The following is a 20,096-nucleotide window of genomic DNA, read 5'->3' on the forward strand; positions in this document are numbered from 1 at the left end:
GCCCGGTGGTCACAAAGAGCCTTTGTTGAAGAGGCCTTGGGGCGGTTATGGGGGGGTCCCTTCGAGGGGCCTGGGGGTGGTTTCTGGGCATGGCCGTGGCTGTGGGTGGGAGGGGGGAGGTGGCCACCGGCTTCCTCTTCCCTCTGGTGATGGATGAGTCTCTGCCGGTCTCACCCTCTGCTGTGCTCGTTCCAGGGCAGGCTTCTTTGGGACGGTGGTAGAATACGGAGCAGAGAGGAAGATTTCCAGGCATAGCATTTTAGGAGCTACCGTCAGCGTGGGAGTCCCACAGGGCGTCTCTCTCAAAATCAAGTGAGTGAGGTCCTGGGCGGCGGGTCGGGGCCCCCCCCGGCTCTGGGGAGCTGAGGGGCCCATCATGCTTGGTGGGGGAAAGGGCCTCCCTGGCCCTGGGGGGGGCGGGGGAGCCACAGGGATTGTGCCCACAGCAGGGCGAGGCCAGAGAGATCTGCTGCCGGGGGCCCCGCCCCTCCCCGCTGGCCCTATGCTGACTGCCAAGCTCACGCTTGTCCAGCAGATGGCGCCAGAGCCCCAGAAGTGGGCCGGCCGCCTCGGCTCCTGCCAGTGCCCTGGTCCTTTTGGCCTCCCCGGTGTCGGGTTTCCCTTTGGAAGAACAGACTCCGTGCCCCACACTTCCGAGAGCTGTGCCCTGGAAACTGCCGCTGCCGGCGGCCTCCCGGATCCCTCCCATCTCCTGCATTTTGGGAAGGGTCCGAGTTTGTGCCCGGAGGAGGTGCGCCCTGTGTGGCCCGGCTGGGCCATCCCGACCCCTCCCGGGAGACTGAGCCTCCCCTCCTCCTTTCCGCAGGCTCAACAGGGCCAGCCAGACGTACTTCTTCCCCATCCACTTGACGGACCAGCTCCTTCCCAGCGCCGTGTTCTACGCCACCCTGGGCCCGCTGGTGGCCTACTTTGCCATGCACCGGCTGATCATCAAACCGTACCTCAGGGCTCAGAAGGAGAAGTGAGTTCGCCCTTTCTTCCCAAAACCCCCTTTGCCTAAGAACGTGCTGAGTCTGGGGGCCGTGTCCCGCGCTCTCTCAGGGCCTGAGCCCGGGGTGAAGAACAGGGAGGGGGAGTCGCTTGGTTGGGGGCCCTTGGACTCAGTCACTGCAGAAGTCCAGAACTCCCCAACTCTCAACGGGGCCCCCATGGGTGAAGGGCAGTGGTGAAGAGGAGGTGGGACTTCTTACGAGAATACATCGAAGTTAGCCTTCGTGAGCTTTATCCCGGCAGCTTCCCCATCTCCTTCATCCCAGTACCAGTCTGCAGTAGTAAGACTTTGCTAGGGAGGCTCTGCTCCCAGAAGTCACAAGTCCCCCGTTCTGGTGGAGGCGGAGCATCGTCACTGCCCCCCAGAGGGGCCCCTGAGAAGCCAGTCCCCCCGAGGCTTTGCTGGGCTCCTCCTGTAGAGTACCAGGGGGCTCTTATGGGGCTTGTTTTCTTTTGTAAGAGAACTGGAGAAGCAAAGGGAGAGCACAGCCACAGATGTGCTGCAGAAGAAGCAGGAGGCGGAATCTGCCGTGAGTGCCCCGGGAAGGGACAGGGGGCACCGGGTACTTGGGGCGGAGGACAGGGGCCCTACCCCCAACTGCTCAGAGCTTAAGACCAACTCTGACCTGGACTCTTTGTGTCATGGTTTTTTTGTTTTGAAAAGCTTTTCTAGGCCCGGGGACTCCTTCTCACCCCTTCCTTATGACAGTTAAGACTTACTGACCAAGTGACTGTTTCTGACTATAGCCTATATTCTAGAAAGCTCTTTTCAGGGGTTGCGACTGCGCTTTGCAGGTAGTTCATTGGCCGCCTTTCAGTGCAGTAGCGCAGTCACCGTGCAGGGCTTCCCTACTCTCCTTCCTTTGCCCGCATTGCTCCATATGTCTCTCCGGGCTTCTCTGAATTCTCCACGCTCACTGTCCCTTCCCTGTGCCCTTCTCCATTAGAATACTGCTGCCATGTGGCTGAGGAGCCTCAAGCCGGGGTCTCTGCCATCTGTGGCAGCAGGGATGCAGGTGGTTTTCAAGCTGGGCACAGGGAAGATGACCCCCTCACCCCAGGCAGTCCTCTCGAGGCACCCTCTGCTTCTCCACACTTGGCCAACTCTCTCCAATCTAGGCCTGAGTTAACCCTAGGCTGCACATAGTCAGGAAGCTCTCCTCCCTGTTCGGGGCAGTCCCATGCAGGGAGCCGACATTCCCAACTTGGACTTGTTTGTGGCCGGCCTTCCTCCGACCCTGCCACATTTTCTTTGCTCCTTGTTTTGGCTTCATCTCCTGATGGGCCCCCCTGAAAGCTCTGACTTCCAGCATCTCGGTTCATTGGCAGGTCCGGTTGATGCAGGAGTCAGTGAGAAGAATAATTGAGTCTGAGGAGTCCAGAATGGGTAAAAGCACTGTCAGCTTCATTGGGACGAGGGGGCTCTGGGGACTGAGGGGAGCAAAGCCTTCTTGAGCTAGAGCATCAGGGGAGAGGCCCGGGGGGCAAGGGCCCCTTCTCAGGGCTGTAACTCGGTGTGCTCCTCAGGACTGATCATCCTGAATGCCGGAGGGAAGTTTGTTCGACCAAAAAGGAAAAAGGGAAGGTGAAATGGTGCCCGTGCTTGGTGAAGGACTCCAAACTCATCCTCCAGAACTTCGGTCAGTTTTGCCATGCCCACAGAAAAGGGCCCGTGGCGGAGGGGGCCTGACCCGACCCCGCTTTCCTCCCAGAGTGGCAAGGACCCCATACCTTGGGGTAAGCTGGGCCTAAAGGTCTGACTTTTTGCCTTCCAAATGAAGTTCCGAGGGAATGAGCAGGTTCTAGGCCTAACCCAAGGGGACCGGGGGTGATTCTCCATGTGCTGTCTTCCACGGCCGGGTTTGGGCGGACCCTGTGGGGAAGAAGACCTAAAGGGTTTACCAGTTTGGGGGCGGAGCCCAAGTGATGGCAGGAAAAAGCCCTCCGGAACAAAAGCAATGGTGGCCACCGGCCCCCTGTTTCCCCTCCGGGCATGGCTGCTTTGGGATGGTGAGCCACAGTCTGCCTTGTAAGTGCCCCCATGGCCAGGAAGCCGAGTGGGTTTGACTCACTTGGGAAGCCAGAGGGGCTTGCCCTCTGGATGATGACTGGGCTGTGCTCATTATGGGACAGCCTGAGGCTATGAGAACCCTCCCCCCACCCCGGGGAAAGCCCCACTGTGCCATTGCTCTGCATGTAACATGAGCCCAAGTAGTTCCTTCTCGGCCCTGAGCCTGTCTTTTCCTCCTGCAGCTCACAGGATCGATACAGATGGATAAATCTCATGGGAAAACAAAGGGTCAGGACCTGAGTCAAGAAGAAGCTGCAAAACCTCTTTTCCTGGGAGTCTGAAAGTTTGGAAACACATGAAACAGAAACCTACAGATGTTTTTATTTTGTATTATTCCTGTAGAAGGTCATTTACCAATTATGTGAAGGGACACATGAACACCCCAGCTTTCATGGGTACTTTAGTACTAAGGCAATACTGCCCTTGGCTAGAACCACAAAGCTGACAGCCGTCTCCTCGAGGAACCTGGGGGCGCAGAGCCCTGTGTCCTCCAGCAAGTCCTCCGGCCTCTGAGCCCACAGTGGCCCACCCACCCCAAATTTCAGGGTTTTTTCATGAGGTATATATGGAACATTGTGACCTCCCCCTTACTTCTGGGGGCTTCCTGCAAACCAAATGGAAAAAAACAGGCCACGGTGTGGTCCTGATGATCAAGTGAGTGTCCATCTGTGATTACTGAAAAGGGGATTTGGAGACAGTTCTGAATTTACCTGAGAACCACCAATGTATCCGGAAGACATCTCTGCCATTACCACTAAAAAACTGATCCTTACACCCAGGACTCTGCTTTCTCCTAGTGCAACTAGCATTCCCCGTCTCCCCAAGGATGCACGGAAAAGACTGGGGCTCTTTCCTGTGTTTCCACCCAACCTGGCTGGGAGTCTGGGATGGCCACCCACTTACTGGGCAAGAGGAAGGCCAGAGGGAGGCAAGGGGAAAAGTTAGCTTGGGGGGGGAGGGATTTCTAGGGGGTGTTGCCCTCCAGGGCTTCCTCCAGCACTTGGCCCTGGGGCATTTCCCTTTGACGGGGTGCCCAGGCACCTTGGCATGGAAGGGAGAACAGGGCAACTCCTTGGCTTTGGGGTGGGGGGCTCTTTTTTGACCCGCCTTTTCTGGGAGGCAGATCTTAGGAGCCGGGATATACTTGAACAGTCTTCCAGGTTAGTGGTAGCACTCAGTCCAGCAAGCAGACGGGCCTTGTTCCTGTACTCCTCTGAGGGTCGTGCAGCCTTTTCCTAAGTGTGCAGTCAATCACGTGAGCAGGAGTTTGATTTGCAGTAGCCAATGCAGGCCTTCAGTCTCTCTTCCTCCCTCCCCAGTTAAATTTTTTAAAAATAGTTCTGGTTGTCTTAATTCTGTGATATTCATGCCCATTTTTACAATGTTTTCCAAACCTGAAGCTAAGAATTCAAACTGTGCAATAAACTTTGCCGAATGACTCTGACCTAATGTGGTCCGTTGTCCCCTTTGTTGCAGACGGTTCTTTCAGGTACTGATTTTCTTCATTTTGTTTGAAGCTGGTTGTACAGAAGGCACTGTATTGTCAATAATAAACCCTTTCTGAAAGCTGGCGCTGGGACTCATTTTTCAAAAGCACTACCACAGGAAGGGGCAGTGCTTCACTGAAGGCTACGGCTCCTTCCAAACTGATTTCACACTCTCCCCCCCACCCCCGAAGTGAATCCCATCGTCCCACACGTGCTTCATGAGCAGCAGGGCTGCCTTCCCCTGCCTCACACGGGAGCACATGGACAGGAGGACAGGGCATTTCACTGTTGGGGGGAACCCCAAGTCCCGGGGGCAGGAAAGTCCATCAGCCGGGCCGGGGCCTTCTAATTAATCAATAAACAAAATATTTGTGTCAAAAGTATCTGCCCTGTCCAGCTTTTTACAAGGTATAAAATGAAACTTTTTCTAAGGCTTTTCCACGTCTACAATGGTGTGCGTTGAGCGAGGAGGAAAATCAAACTAGTGCTTCCTCTTTAGCAAAGTCCTTGTGCAAGGGCCAGTATGCTCTCGGTCTGGAAGCCCTCATCCAACCATGAGGCTTTACGCTGGCCGGCCCTCTGCAGGCTAGCTCGGGCCTGGGGCTGGGGACTCTGGGCACTGGTTCCAACAAGGCTACTCTCTGCAGAGATATCCTCCGTGGGTCTCTCCTCCCCGCATTCGAGCATCCTTGCAGCCTGGCTCACACTGTCAGCTCCTGAGAGCAACTTGACCCCAAGGGTCCGTCCCCTGAGAAGGCAGCAGCAAGAAAGCAGACACTAATGAATCCAGACTCCGTCCCTGCCCGAGGCAGCGATCCAGGCCTGTCCAGCCCTTCTTCCACCAGGCTCTCCCCAAAGGGCTGGTGGCCGAGGGGCCCGGCGGCTCAGGTGCCTGGCCGCTCCTCTGCCCTCTGTGGGGCTTTCTGTCGCCTCTTTTCCTTTTGGAGGGCCTGCAGCCGGCTGGACATCCTCCTCATGGCCGCTCTCTGCAGCTGCAGCCTGCGCCGGAGCCGCTCATTCTCCTTCAGTGTGAGCTGGAGCTTTTTTTTTAAAGCATCCAAGTCCAGGAGGGCATAGCTGTGATCTGAAGCTGGGCGGGGGAGCGGGCCTCTCTGCCCAGGGGCGCTGGCGGGCAGGAGGCAGGAGGAGGAGACCTGGGGACAGAGGGGGAAAGCATGAGGGGGTTCCCGGCCCAGATCTGCCCTTCCTGGGTTTTAGGGAGTGGGCGTCGCTTGTGGGATTCCCTGGCAGGTGTCTGGCGTCCTCACCAGCTCAGCCGAGAGCCTAGAAACCAACTGCATCTGCTATTTACACTGAAAACCATCAACATGGTGGAGTCACGGGAAGCGCGTTCAGAGTCCGTCCCCCCCAGGGAGGGCGTTTTGGGGAGACGGGTGCTCTGTTCTCCTGGGCTTCCACTGGTAAGAAACATTACTCACTTTACAGACGGACTCAACAGCCAAGTATTTGCTTTCTCTTTACAACCGGGGGCCCACAGCCCAACACCCTACCTCTTTTTCAGAAGCCTCGACATCGGGGGACAGCTGGTGCTGGTCAAGTGGGACTTCCATCTTTCTCCCCGGGGGGTGTTCCCCAGCTCTTGCATCAGAGAGGTCCTGAAAAGCAGCAACAGAGAATGAGAATGGAAGCCCCCCGTCAGGCAGCTCCCCACAGTAACTGTCATGCTGGTCCTTTGTGTGCAGGGCTATGAAAATCGGTGGGGGGAATTGGAAACAAATAAAACTTGCAACCAGTTAGGACTGATGTGAAAAGACATAAGCCTGACTTCTGAGGGCTCAGGCAAAGCAAACATGGCAGAGCCGAGGGACCACACATGTTACTTAGGCTGAATGTTGGCTGGTTTTGTTTTGCTGTGATTACAAGGGACAGGTCTATTACTGTGGGAGGGAAGGGGATGTCAGTGAAAACTGATAGAAAAAAAATCCATTTAATTTTAAAGAAAAAGGTATGGAAAACCCATACTCCGCTCTCCTTTAGATTTCTCGAAATTAGCCATTTGAAAGTTCTGGCTTTGTGATAGGAGCCCTTTCCTTAAGAAAAGGCCCAAAATGCAGATGTGCTGCTCAGCACGCCCGACTGCCACTTCAAGAGAAGTTTGGGGAGTACAAAGAAAGAAAATGAGTCCTTGCCCTCAAAGCCCACGTTCCACCTTTAGAACACAACCCATACGTAAGCAAGTGGGTGCACAGATATGTGCAGGAGGTGGAAGGTCCCTTCAGAAGAAAAAATCTCCTTCAAAAAGGGACAATGGTCTAAGTCTTGCAGGAGGTCAGGAAATCTCTGAGGTCGGGAGGAGGAGAAGGGGGGAAGGGCAGTCTGGCATGGGCACCGCCAAGGGCAAGAGTATGGAGAGGGGAGATGGAATGCCTTAGTGCAGAAGCGGCAGGAGGCCGGTGTTTCCCAAGGTAACCAGGTCAGCGGAAGTCGGGGGAGCTCTGGGATTTACCTTCCCGGGCTGCGCTTGAGCATCGCTTCCCTCGCCAGCAGGCTCCGTGTTCTCCCTAGCCAACTACAAGGGCGCAAAAACACAAGACAGTGGTTGGAACCGGGCCGGACTGTCACCAGGCTCGGGGTACCCCCGGGAGCTTCCCTTGCCGGTGAGACAGCGCCAAACCAGCCAGCAACCTGACGCCGGCGGCCGCGTGCCCGACACCCCCGCATTCGGCAGAGATGGCGGCGGCCTTCCAATCCCCAATTCCCCTGTAACTGCGTGGCCACAGACACTGACCGGGTGCATCCTTGCGATTTTGCCCATCAGTGGGAGGGGCTGCTGCACGCCTCGGCCGCGCAGGGAGCCTGTGACCAACGCAGAAATGAGGGGCCGGTGGGGACACGAGAGACCACACCAGAATCTGGGGTGCGGAGGAAATGCTGGGGTGGGGGGGTGCCTGGTAGCGGACTGAGCACGTGAGCACCCCTCCTCTGATCCCCACTGCTCAATGCCCGGACACACCTTGTCTGTAAATGCCCTCTGAGCTGCTGAAATTCAGGGGCAATCTGAGGGCAAGCTGGGGAAAGCCGATGCCACAAAATTCTAGATAAGATCCAATATTCTAAAGTGTGATTGGTAAATAAGTCAGTCAAAAGAGATGGGAAATGCCATCTAGGGGAGGGGGGGAATGGAAACACAAGGTTTGCAAGGGTCAGTGTCAAAAAATTATCCTTCATATGTTTTGAAAATAAAAAGCTTTTTTAAAAAAATGGGAAATGCTCAGAAATGAAATTCTAGAAACCAAGAAAAAGCATCCCAGTGATCGATCCCTTCACAAACTTAAGGGGAAACCTTTTAAGGCAGTTAGTGTTTGGGGAGCAGAAAGCTATTGGGGCGACAAATTCTGGGTGTCCAATGCGTGGCAGGCAGGGAAGACAGTAACGTCCACGCAGTGAGGTGGAGGATCCTGGGCTGGAATGTGCTTTTACGCTTCCGTAGAAAAGGAGGCTCTTCCCTGTACAGTGATTTATTTAGCCGACTTGATTCGGAAGCTCACATTTAAAACATCAGCTCAACGAATGTTTGTGGCCGCCCTGTTTGTAGTGGCCAGAAACTGGAAACTGAGTGGATGCCCATCAGTTGGAGAATGGCTGAATAAATTGTGGTATATGAATATTATGGAATATTATTGTTCTGTAAGAAATGACCAACAGGATGATTTCAGAAAGGCCTGGAGAGACTTACACGAACTGATGCTGAGTGAAATGAGCAGGACCAGGAGATCATTATATACTTCAACAACAATACTAGATGATGACCAGTTCTGATGGACCTGGCCATCCTCAGCAACGAGATCAACCAAATCATTTCCAATGGAGCAATAATGAACTGAACTAGCTACGCCCAGAGAAAGAACTCTGGGAGATGACTAAAACCATTACATTGAATTCTAATCCCTATATTTATGCCCACCTGCATTTTTGATTTCCTTCACAAGCTAATTGTACAATATTTCAGAGTCTGATTCTTTTTGTACAGCAAAATAACGGTTTGGTCATGTATACTTATTGTGTATCTAATTTATATTTTAATATTTTTAACATCTACTGGTCATCCTGCCATCTGGGGGAGGGGGTGGGGGGTAAGAGGTGAAAAATTGGAACAAGAGGTTTGGCAGTTGTTAATGCTGTAAAGTTACCCATGCATATATCCTGTAAATAAAAGGCTATTAAAATAAATAAATTAAAAAAAAAAAAAAAAAAAAACATCAGCTCAGTCTGTGGACAACTTCAAGGTTTATAATGATTAAGGAACGGTTCTAGTGGGGCCTAACTGCAAACCATCCTAATTTCCTCGTTTAAAAAAAGACTGAAACCTGACGCTGTCTCCCATGGGCAGCGTTTCTATGTCCACCTGTATTTCTCCCGAAGGATTTCTCAGACTCGTGTCCCGCCGGGCGCTGCTTTCCCCACGCCCACCCCCCACAGGCACCCCCACTAAAAGTGCTGACAAGGGCAGACTACGGAAGCTCTAGCCCCTCTTGGGAATGATGACTGGCGTTTGTGTAGCACTGTAAGGTTAGCGGAGCACTTTGCAGCCAGCTCTCGCCGACCCTCACACGGGGGGGAGGGGGGGGGGGGGCCTAAGGCCAGGTTTGACGGGAGGACGTCCTGCTTTGGGCCGGTGCCCTGCTGACCGGCGGCCTCTAAGTCTTCCACAGTGCTCCTTCCAACTCCAGGTGCCCGGTTCCAGGACTCTGCCCTCCCCATCCCTTCCCTTTCACTATCACTAGCTCCCGTCCAGAGCCCTCAGGCTAACGGCTCCTGCTTTTCTGGGCCGAAGCCCGACTGGGCCCCTTGGGAGGCTATGGAAGCCCGCAGCCGGAGCAGGGGTGCAGCCTGGGGTCAGGAAACCCAGGGTTCCGGCCCCATGTCTTGGCTCTGGGCGGAGCTCCTCATCACTAAGTACTTCATTTATTCCCAGGCTCCCGGGCTTCCTGAGACCAGAATGGGCCCATCCAGGCCCAGTCCTCTGCTCCTCTTAGTAAAAGAGACCCAAGGCTGGACTCTGCAGAGGTTGTGCTGCAGAAAGGTCAGAGGGCAAGGGTCAGAAGCCAGAGAGAAGCTGGACCTCCACGCCATTCGCTGCAGAGTGTCCGATAGCCTCTTATTGCAAGATGGGAATGGCTTTTGATGTGATCTCCAATTACAGGCCCTCAAACCCACGTCCTCCATAACCTCACGAGGCCCGGCCTGCCTCTGGCCCGACAGCCGACTGTCTGTGCCAGCAGGATCCCCCTGGCATCCCAGGAACCCCCCCTTCCCCAAGCAGGGGGCCGGGGCGCTACCTGTGCCGTCTCCCGGAATGCAAAGACCGTGGGCACGGCGTTCTGCTTTAGGTTCTTGCGGTTGCCGAAGGCGCTGAAGCAGTCCGGCCGGAAATGCTCCGAGCAGATGACCGTGTGCTGCTTGGGTTTGAAGTTGCCTCGGCCAATGTTCAGCACCCATTCCTTCAGCAGTTCGGGGCGGCTGAATGGGAACCTGAGCAGGGCGGAAAGGAAATTCAAGGAAAGCCGGGCCCTCCCAGGGGGGCCTCCGACAAGTCTGCGAGCCTGGCTACGTCCAGTTTCCTCAAAACAACATTTTGGAGTCGCCTTAAATAACGGACCCGAGCACCAAGAGCCCGAGCGAACGGCATTTGTGGAACCCCCTGTGCCCCGAAAGGCACATCCCAACCTCCAACAGTCCATCGCACTCCTCAGGCTCATCCTTGAATCTGGGGCAGGCCGGAGGGTCCTTGGGCAACAACTCACCCAACCCCTCCATTTTACACCTGCTGATGACTCGGAGCAAGCAATGCGACTCACCAACGAGCATCAGGAGCCTGTTATCAGTAAGAAGCACATGACTTGCTGCTAGACAGACAGGCGCAAAAATCAAAAGGTCGCCACTTACCCTCAATAATTCACAACCTGCTCAGGGATACAACTTGCACAGAAGAAAGTAAATACAAAATCCACAGAGTAAGATCGGGTGGGGGAACAGGGAAGGGCGAGAGAGAGGTCGGGAAGGGTCTTGCCGGAGGGGCTCTCTGAGGGGGGAAGGGCATTCCGGACCTGGGGAGCCACTTGTGAATGTGGGTAGAGGCCAGAGATAGCAGACCAGAGAAGGAAGACGGTCCAGAATGGCTGGAACAGACCCTATGTTACGGGGGGCAATGGGAATAAACCTGGAAAAGTAAGGCTGACTGTGGAGGGCCCGAGGATTGCTTACGCTCTCCCAGGAGGAAGAGGAAGATTTTCTAGCAGGGAAGATGGCACGGCCAAATCTGTCTGGGGGAACATTAATTCAGATGGAGAATGGATCGGAGAGACAAGGAACACCAGGGCCTGAAGTATGTGGCGGCCGTGGGAGCGAAAACTAGGGGAAATGGAGCTGTGGACGTGGTCGAGGGGACCTCAAGGTAGGGAACCCGAGCGACTTGGAAGGAAGGGGCTTCTGGCAACGGAAACAGAGAATCTGGGGAGGGAGAGGGGGGAGAAGGTTCCCGATTTGGACCCACCGAGTCTGAATCACCTCAGGTCACCCAGATGGATTCGCCCAGTGAGCTGGTCCGAGAGACCAGAGCTTGAGAGGACCGGACAGTTCTGGGGATCGCCATGTGTCACCATCCTGAAGGGAGGGGGGCCGGGGCCTGGCGGGCAGGGGCGCCGATCCAGGCCTGGGCTGGGAGGCCCCAGAAGCCAGATGGGCGGTCCCAGAGAAGGAAGCTGAGCCGGGGTCAGCGGCCTTGGGGTCAAGACGCCCCGCTTTCCATGCTGGGAGGGCACCGCGTCTGGGAGCCGCAGGCATGAGACCTTCTCATCCCCATGCGCAGCCTTAGGGAGGTTTTTCTCTTCTCTCTCTTTTAGAGCACACCCTTTCTGGCAAAGGACAGCCCTCGGGTAGCAGAAAGGGGAAGGGCACAGAGGGAAACAGGGAATGCAAAAACAAAAGCGATCCTTGGTCAGCCAAGTGGGCGCTGGGAGCCAGGACGCCAGGGACTTCCCCAGGGAGGAACACGAGACGGTTGTGCAAGAGGGAGGCTGAGGGAGACCCAGGCCTGTCTGTGAGCAGCCAGAAGGAGAAGGGAGCCAAGGAGAGGGGACAGGGAAGGGAAAGGCAGGGAAGGGGATCCACCGGAGGGGGCGGCTTTGGCAAGAAGGCCCAGCTTCTCACCGGAGACTGGAGCGGCAAAAGAGAAAGGGAGGGATAACGATGGGGGAGGCAGAAGAGGGCACGGCCCTCGGAGGAGCCTCTGTTTTCTTAGTCAGGTGAGGTGGGAGGCACGAGGGGGTCCTACGGCCGGTCTGAGGAGAGGACTCCAAATGGCCACTGTGCCCGCCCATCACCCACCTGGCCTGGGTGGGCCCAGAGACACAGACACAAATACACAGAGACACAGAGATGCATAGAGAGTCAGAGACAGAGACGTACAGAGATGTAGAGACACACAAGCACAGAGAGATACGGAGACACACACACACACACACACACACACCCCCCCCAGCTGCAGGGCCTGTGCAAACACTGGTATGTTTGCAAACAGACAAACAAGAATGGAGGCACCGACTCCGAGGCAGCGCACAGACATTTTCCCAAGAGACAATGGCTTTCGTGGGAAGAACGCAGGCTTGCTCTCTGAACCACCGGCTCCCCAGGGAGGTTCTCCGGGTCAGTCTTTCTGCCGCTCCTCTGCCTCCTTTGAAAAAGCGGCGGCTGCGCCAGATGGGCTCAAGAACTCCCTCCAGACCCAAAGTCTCTGGACTTTTCTGGAACACCGGCCCCTCTGACAGTCTGGAGACGCCACAATCACAGCTTCTCAGATTATTCTGATTTGCTTTAAATCCATAGTCTGAGAAAATGCTAAATCCCACTCGGAGGCCGGTAAAAAGGAAGGGGCGCTTCGTTCTCCCACCCAAGTTCTCAGACTCTGCATCTGCTCAGGAACTGCGGCTCTGGCTCAGCTCCAGGACTCGCAAAACCCGCTGCGCCCGGCCGGAGAGGGCTGGCCTGGTCTGAGGCCGGGCGCTACCCGCGTGTCACGTACATGTCCGGAGAGGGAGCTGCACACGCACACCCTGAGAGACTGAGGCCCTGTGTGAGTGTGCACACATGATACACACAGGCTGAGCATTCACCACGAATAAATTTATATAACACAAATAAATTATTAAGAACGGAAATGGGGATCGGGTAAACCCTGGACCCCGATCCAGACCAGGGGTATACAGGAAGACCACGTGGGCACAAAACATCTAGAAAGGGGCCCAGGCGGGGCCTTTTTTGACTGTATTTTAAGGTTTTATTTTTTCCTTTTCAGTGGATTCTGGCCCGCAAGGTGGGAGGGACAGAAAGCAGCTTGAAAACTTTTTCAAAAAGACTGGGCCTAAGCTGTCTGTGTGGGAGCAGCACCCACCGAGCTGAATTCCACCCTGTGGTGCTCTCATTCTGTGGCCACCCCCCTTGCCTCCTCCACCAGCCCCCCAGCTCCCAGAAGGTCCTTCTCTGACGGCCGCTCAGACAAGGCCGGGCCGCTGTCTAGCCTGGGCTCCAGAGAAATCCCTGCGGGATTCAGGGCTGGGTCATCCTGGGTCCCATCCCCCCGCGCTGCCAGGAAGTGGCCCAGCCGAGGGCCGTCGGCGCTCCTCACGGGGCCCACGGGCTGGTCAGAGCGGGGCACAGCAGGGGCTCATCTGCCACCACAGAGACCCAGAAACCTCATAGACAGACGGAGGAGCTCGGCCAGAGGCAGGTTCGGCCGCCCCCGGAGAGCTCCGGCCTGAGCCACGCCTGCTGCTGCCCCCTCCTCCGTCACTTTTCCTGTCTCACGTTTTTTTCCCTTTTGATCTGATTTTTCTTACACAACATGACATAAGGAACCTACTTAAAGGAATCTACATGTAAACCTCCATCAGATTACTGCTGTCCTGGGGAGAGGTAAGGGAGAGAGGGAGAAAAAAATTTGGAACACAAATGTTACAAAAATGAACATCAAAAACTATCTTTTCCAAAGCATTCAATAGGCCTTGGCCAGGAAAAAATCCAGGAAAAAAAAATATGGAGATTGAAAGTAAATCAACACATGCTAGGTTCCCTTTTTTCTGTGTTTTTTTTCCTATCCCAGGGTTTTTTCCTTTAGTTCTGATTTTTCTCTCCCAATAGGATTCATAAAGCAATGTTTTAAACTAAATTTTTAAAAAATAAAGAAAACAATATTATCTTTACATGTCTTTGGAAATGTAAAATACTATTAAAGATTTGTGATGGAAAGTGCTCTCCACATCCAAAAGAGAGAACTATGGAGACTGAATGCGGGTCAAAGTATAGTATTTTCGCTTTTTTATTTGTTTGTTTGCTTTTTCTATCTCATGGTTTTTCTCTTTTGTTCTGATTTTTTTTCCACCACATGACTAATGTGCAAATATAATTAAAATGGATCGTACATGTTCAACCTATATCAAATTGCTTGCTGTCTTGAGGAGGAGGAAGGTAAAGGAGGGAAAGAAGGAAGGAAAAAATCTGAAACTCAAAATCTTACAAAAATGAATGCTGAAAACTATCTTTACATGTAATTGGGAATATAAAATACTTTTTAAAAATAAAATTTTGTTGAGTAGGGAAAAAAGAAATATAACTTTGTCAGCTGGAAAAATTAACAAATTTGAGAGGGAAGAGGTCAGTCAGAGGGCCGGCTTGGGAGACTATTGCAATTGTACTGCAAAAGGTAAAGGGGCACAAAGCCAGTGTGGTGGTCCCAGATGTGCCGATAAGGGGATGGATGCAAACCCTAAATCTTGGTAGAGCTAAGGACTGGTACAACCAATTGGTAGAAAGTCATCTGGAATTATACAAGTAAAGTAACTGCCCCAGAGATTCAATCTACATTCACAAATATAGTTATAGCGGCCCTTTTTGTGGTACCAAGCAACTGGAAACCAGGTAGATGCCCATCAATTAGGAAATGGCTAAATACACTGAGGTTTGTGGATATAATGGAATATGATTATGCTGTAAGAAATGGCGAATGTCACGAATACAAAGACATGCATGACTATAAATAAGCAAAGATATGAAAATAATATGCACAATGACTATGACAATATGAACAGAAAGAACCATCAAAAAAGCAATCAAAGTGAACATTATGAAATTACAAAGAACAAGCTAAAGAAGAATTGTCAAAAAAAAAAAAAAAAACCCAGCTCCATCATTCTCCTTCCTTTGCAGAGATTAAGTCTATAAATATGAGGAACAGTGCAAATGATAGCAGATTTTTTAAAATATACCCATCCATTTTGTTATTTTTTTCCTCTTCCTTTAAAAAAGCTTTTTTGTTGTTTTCTAGGGAGAGATGTTAGTGCTGTTAAATTGTTAAATATATAGCGATGTTAAAGGCGTTATGGAGCTTGTAAAAGCCACACTATTTGGCAGCTGGATATATGGGAAGTGACAGGGGAGAAAGAAGGGCCTCAAAATGACAACAACGGGGAAACTGAGAACTTAGAGCCAGAGCCTGACGGACCCAAAGGGAGAGAGAGAAGCAGGCCGCGTCTTGCTGGTTTTTACCTACATAACGTATTTATGTTTCTGATCGTCTTCATCCCTTTTCACCCCCACCCCTTTTCTCTTTCTTCTTGCCCTGAAAAGACCACTTAAGAAAATGCTTTTCCCAAGGAAGAAAGCCGCAAATTTGGCGCCCCGGTGGTTTAGGCAGGGGGGGAACTAGGGCAATCGCAGCAAACAGGGATGCGGGCAAAGGGGCTCAGGGCCCGGCCAGCAGGGCAGGGCCGGCCCAACGCCCCCCCCTGGGGAAACGCTGGGGCGGGGCCCGCCCGGGGCGCCCCGGGCTCAAAGTTAAAAGGCCCTGCTTGCGGGGGCTGCGGGTGCCGGTCCCCGCCCGGCCGGACGGGGGGGCCTCGGGCCCGCCCCGCCCCCCCCCGGTAAGGTGAGCTGCCCGCGGCGGAGCGGGCGCGGAGCCGCGGGGCGGGGAGCCGTTCCCCGGCCTCCCGGGGGGGGGAAAAGAGGCGGGGCGGCGGAGCGCCCTAGGGAGGCGGGGGCCCCGGGGGGGGGCCCAGCGGGGGGGGCGGGGCGGCCGGACCCCTTCCCGGGTCCGGTCAACTCAGGCCCAGGCTCCTCCCGGCCAAGGGAAACCCCCCCCCCTGCGCCCGGCCTTCCATCTCCGTCCTATTCCTGCCCTGATGACTCTGGATGGGACTCAGCCTTCTCTTCTTCCCTTCCCTCCCTCCCTTTCCTTCCGCCGCTTCTTCCTCTCATTTCCTTCCGCTTCCTCCTCCTCCATCCCCCACCTTTTCTCGTCCTTCCCCCTCGTGCTCTCCCTCCCCTCCCCCCTCCTCCCTTTCCCGCTCCTCCTTTTCTTCCTTCCCCCTGCTTTCTCCTTCCTTTCCCCCTCCCCTCTTTCTTCCTTCTCCCCCCCCTTTACCCCACTCGCTGCCCCCTTCTCTCCCTCTTCCCCTCCCCCCCGCTCTGGGTAACGCCGGCGCCCACCCCCAGGCCGGCGCTACGCGCGCTCACCTGTTGGCTAGCACTCAGTGATTTTCAGCAATTGCAGAGCAGGGACGTCTGCATCCACTAACGATTCCCGGTGTTTCTCCGGAGGGGCCCGGGGTTGAGCCGAGCACTGGCCCCGTGCGGAGGCCGGGCCCAGGGAGGCGAGCTGGGCCCGGATCTTGTCTCCGACGCCCCCGGGGCGCCCCCGGCCCCCCAGGGAGCAGCTCTCCCGAAGGGCCCTAGCGCGGGCTCGCGCTCGCACCTCGTAGTCCCCGGGGGCAGGTCGCGGGCAGCCGGGGCAGCTGCAAAGGCTTTCGGGACCCCCGCGACGTGGGCTCCCCGGTCTCGGAGCTCGGCACCTGCCTGGCCGTGCCCCCTTCCCGCAGTCAGATGCAGGGGAAGCGCGGCCAAATCCAGTGACCTTGCCTCTGTCTGCGTTTCCCGTGACCTCGCTGCGGCCTTTGACCCCGCTCATCACCCTCTCCTCTTCTCTCGAGGTTTTCGGGCCTCGGGCTCTCCTCCCTATCAGGCGGCCTCTGTCTGCCGCAGCCCCTCTCCAGATCAGCTAGGGCCCGGTCCTGTGCCCTCCTCGCTACTCCTTTGTTTGCTAATCTCATCAGCTCCCATGAATCTAATCAACTATTTTAATTTAATTACTTTATAGACACTTTTTTAAACATAAATCTCAGCTCGGACACTTATCGGCTATTGTTTCGTTTTACACTTTTTTCCTTCATTTTCAACAGTGCTTTATTTTTCCAAATACACGGAAAGATAGTTTTCAACATTCATTTTTGTGAGACTTTGTATTCCCAATGTTTTCCCCTTTATCTCCCTCTTCCCCAAGGCAGCCAGCAGTCTGACATAGGCTGAATATGTGCAACTCTTCTAAACATTTCCATATTTGTCATTTTGTGTGAGAAAAATCAGACCAAAAGGAGAAAAACCACAAGAAAAAAAAAGGAGGGGGGAGGGAAGACTATGGTTTGATCCACTTTTAGGCTTCTTAGTTTTCTCTTTGGATGCAGATGGCCGTTTTTCCATCCCAAGTCTATTGGAATTGCCATCAATCACCACATTGTTGAGAAGAGCTAAGCCCGTCATAGTGGATCATTGCATAATCTTATTATTACTGAGTATGGTTTCTCCTGGTTCTGCTCACTTCACTCAGCATCAGTTTATGTAAGTTTCTCCAGACCTCTCTGAAATCATTCTGCTGGTCGTTTCTTAGAGCACAATAATATTCTGCAACATTCCTAGACCATAATTTATTCAGCCATTCTCCAACTGTTGGGCATCCACTCAATTTCCAGTTTCTTGCTACTATAAAAAGGGCTGCTACAAACATTTGTGCACATGTGGATCCTTTTCCCTCTTTTATGATTTCCCTGGGATACAGGCCCAGGAGAGACACTGCTGGACCAAGGATATGCACAGTTTGCTAGCCCTTGGGACGCAGTTCCAAATTGCTCTCCAAAAAGGTTGGATCAGTTCACAACTCCTAGGTGAACACTTCTCTTGTCTCCCTTTCCTGCCCCAGTCTTTCTACCAATCTTCAAATCTTGCATTTGCCTTTCAGGCAACTCAAACTGGAAGTCCAATAGACATCTTAAATTCAGTGCCTCCAAAGAAGAACTCATTTCCTCGGAAACTCTCCCTTCCCCTCCTAATTTCTCTCATTATAGAAAGCAATACACCCTTCCAGTCACCTGGACTCCCATCCTGGATCCCTCACTATCTCTACCCCCCAAACACACATCGAAGCTGTTGCCAAAACCTGTGTACTTCACCTCTGCAGCATCTCTCCAACATGTCCCCTCCCCTTTTAACGGCTCCACCACCCGGGGCAGAGACCCTCAGCACTTCACACCTGGATTATTGCAGTGGCTGCTGTCAGGTCTGCCTGCTGCAAGCCTCTCCCTATTCCAGTCCAAGCTCTATTTAGCCAAAGGAATATTCCTAAAGTGCAGATCCAATCAAGTCACACACACTCCTCCCCACCCTTCCAGTGGCTCAAATACAAAATGGTCTGGTTGATATTCAATGCCCCCTCCTATTTTTCCAGACTTCTTGCACCTGACTCCCCAACTCTTATCCTGTGATCCCAAGGACACCAGCATCCTAACTGGTTTTCCAGCTGTCCCCCAGGCCTAGAATATTCTCCCTCCTCATCTCACTTACTGGTTTCCCTGGCTTTCTTTAAATCCCAACTATAATCTCATTTACAGAAAGCTTTCTTCAATCCTTAAATTCTAGCATCTTCCCTCTGCTAATCATTTCCTTTTTATCCTGTATATTCCTTGTTTATCCATTCATTTGCTTGTGGTTTCCTCCTTTAGCATGTGAACTCCTTGAGGGCAGGGACTGAATATTTTTTTTGTATCTCCACCAATTAACACCTAGGAGCTTAATGTTTAATGATTGATTGATTAACAATGGTACTCGAGTCAGAGATTGACTCTGAATGATGTGGGACAAGTGACTTCGCTTCTCCTATCCTCAGTTTCCTACCTTGTAATGGGAGATCATCCTAAATTTAAACTGGAAGGGACATTGGAGATCATATCCCAAATCCCTCTGGGAACAAAGCAAATACGTATTTATTATCCATCTCCTCTGTAGTTCCTGCCTTTTCTCATCTTGGCTCTGCCTCTATGTAGGTCTCAGGCACCATGCTAAGCAACTCTGTGAGACTGATGCTGTTTGTGCGTCTGGGTCTGTGTGTGAGACTGGATTTGGCACCTTCCAGGTGGAATGCTGAGCCTCCTAGCTGCCTCCTAAATTTCCAGAGGAATAAGCTGGGAGCCTAAGACAAGAAAGGTCCTTTCTCTATCCGGATCCTCTCAAGTTAACCAGCTCCTAGTTCCCAGTTATAAAAAGGGGGACTTTGATCCTATTTCTTGGGATACCAAATGTTAAATGAGATTTTTATTCAGTACAAGAGAGGGTGAAAACTGCTTCTTCAATCCCTTGACTAGAGGAATTCCAGAAGCTTTTTATCCAAGGAACACTTATTAAATACCTAAAATGGGTAAAACAAAAAAAGGGTAAGACCTTGGGGGATACAGAAGCAAAAAAATAATAAAGCTTTTTAAATTAATTCCTAGCCTCAAGGAGCTTGCACTCTGTTCTGTTTTTTCTAATCTTTAGTGTCCATCTGGAGGAAGAGAGATAGTTCCCTCCAGGATGCTTAGATAAGGGAACTTTGATAGCTAAGCAGGGATTTTTAAAAAAATATTAAAGCTGAAAAGTATTTATTAGTCCTTATTAGACCCTTCAAAACTCATCTTCCTCAGGAAGCTTTTCCTGCTCTCCCCCCATTGCTGGGGCTTTGCCTGAATAATTTTTTGTATATTCTTCCATTATGTCTCCCACGATGAATGTAAACTCTCTGAGGGCAGGGACTGTTTCATTTTTATCTTTGTATATCACCTTGCACAGAGCAATAGATCATTTATAAACGCTGCTTTATAAATGTTGGTGGGTTGACACTAGGCACTTAATTCTCGGTTGCATTCTCCTGCTGAACTTGAATGACCCTGTAGTCAGGGGGCGGGGAAGGTCAGCCAGCTAAGGCTCCTTGGCCCGAGGCTGCAGCTGTACCCTTCTTCCCCGGGAGAGCACATTCCTGTCCGGGGCAGGAAGGCCTCAGCTCCCAGCACCCCCCTTGGCCCTGGAGCCACACAGCCCTTCTTTTGTTGGGCTGGGGAGGCTTCTGAAATGCCAGACGGGGTGGTCTGCCTGCCAGTCGAGATGGGGAGGAATCGTCCAGCCCAAGATTTCAGCACATGGCAAGAACACAGCTGCGATTCACGGAAACTGTCCCCCCGGGGGGGGGGGGGGGAAGGGAAGGGGGGACTAGCCTTTCCTTGGGCAGAGCGCCTCCCATCAGGATTCCCACCTCTCCCTCCCTAGACCTCTCACCTGCACTCTCTTTCCAGCCCCACACAGGGAGGGTGACTCCCGTGGCCCTCGGGAAACTCCCTAAACTTGTTTCTCAGCAAGGAATGTATTTCCACCCCAAC

General features: G+C 53.0%; 2 protein-coding genes across 2 annotated transcripts in view; one reads left to right on the plus strand and one right to left on the minus strand.

Moving 5' to 3' along the window:
• DNAJC11 (DnaJ heat shock protein family (Hsp40) member C11) overlaps window positions 1-5,289 on the plus strand; it is a 65,041-nt gene extending 59,752 nt beyond the window's left edge. The window contains exons 10-16 of the mRNA XM_031961561.1: window positions 196-312; window positions 827-982; window positions 1,472-1,541; window positions 2,341-2,398; window positions 2,539-2,596; window positions 4,559-4,571; window positions 5,155-5,289. Coding sequence (XP_031817421.1) covers window positions 196-312; window positions 827-982; window positions 1,472-1,541; window positions 2,341-2,398; window positions 2,539-2,596; window positions 4,559-4,571; window positions 5,155-5,289 — 607 coding nt within the window. The remainder of the gene's footprint in view (window positions 1-195; window positions 313-826; window positions 983-1,471; window positions 1,542-2,340; window positions 2,399-2,538; window positions 2,597-4,558; window positions 4,572-5,154) is intronic.
• THAP3 (THAP domain containing 3) lies at window positions 3,381-15,177 on the minus strand. The gene is made up of 5 exons (XM_031962941.1): window positions 15,134-15,177; window positions 9,870-10,062; window positions 7,037-7,099; window positions 6,081-6,185; window positions 3,381-5,723 (listed from the first exon to the last, which is right to left on the minus strand). Coding segments are annotated over exons 1-5 (633 nt in total). The 5' UTR covers window positions 15,136-15,177; the 3' UTR covers window positions 3,381-5,453.
• Window positions 15,178-20,096: the final 4,919 nt, after the last annotated feature.

Source organism: Sarcophilus harrisii, chromosome 3 (assembly GCF_902635505.1).
Source record: "Sarcophilus harrisii chromosome 3, mSarHar1.11, whole genome shotgun sequence".
NCBI lineage: Eukaryota > Metazoa > Chordata > Mammalia > Dasyuromorphia > Dasyuridae > Sarcophilus > Sarcophilus harrisii.

What these genes read in the sequence shown, in the direction of transcription:
- THAP3 (XM_031962941.1), bottom strand. An exon ending in CATTCCGGGAGACGGCACAG is followed by an intron (nt 7,100 to 9,869) that starts GTAGCGCCCCGG and finishes GCGCCCTTGTAG; the next exon opens with TTGGCTAGGGAGAACACGGA. An exon ending in CTCAAGCGCAGCCCGGGAAG is followed by an intron (nt 6,186 to 7,036) that starts GTAAATCCCAGA and finishes GCTGCTTTTCAG; the next exon opens with GACCTCTCTGATGCAAGAGC.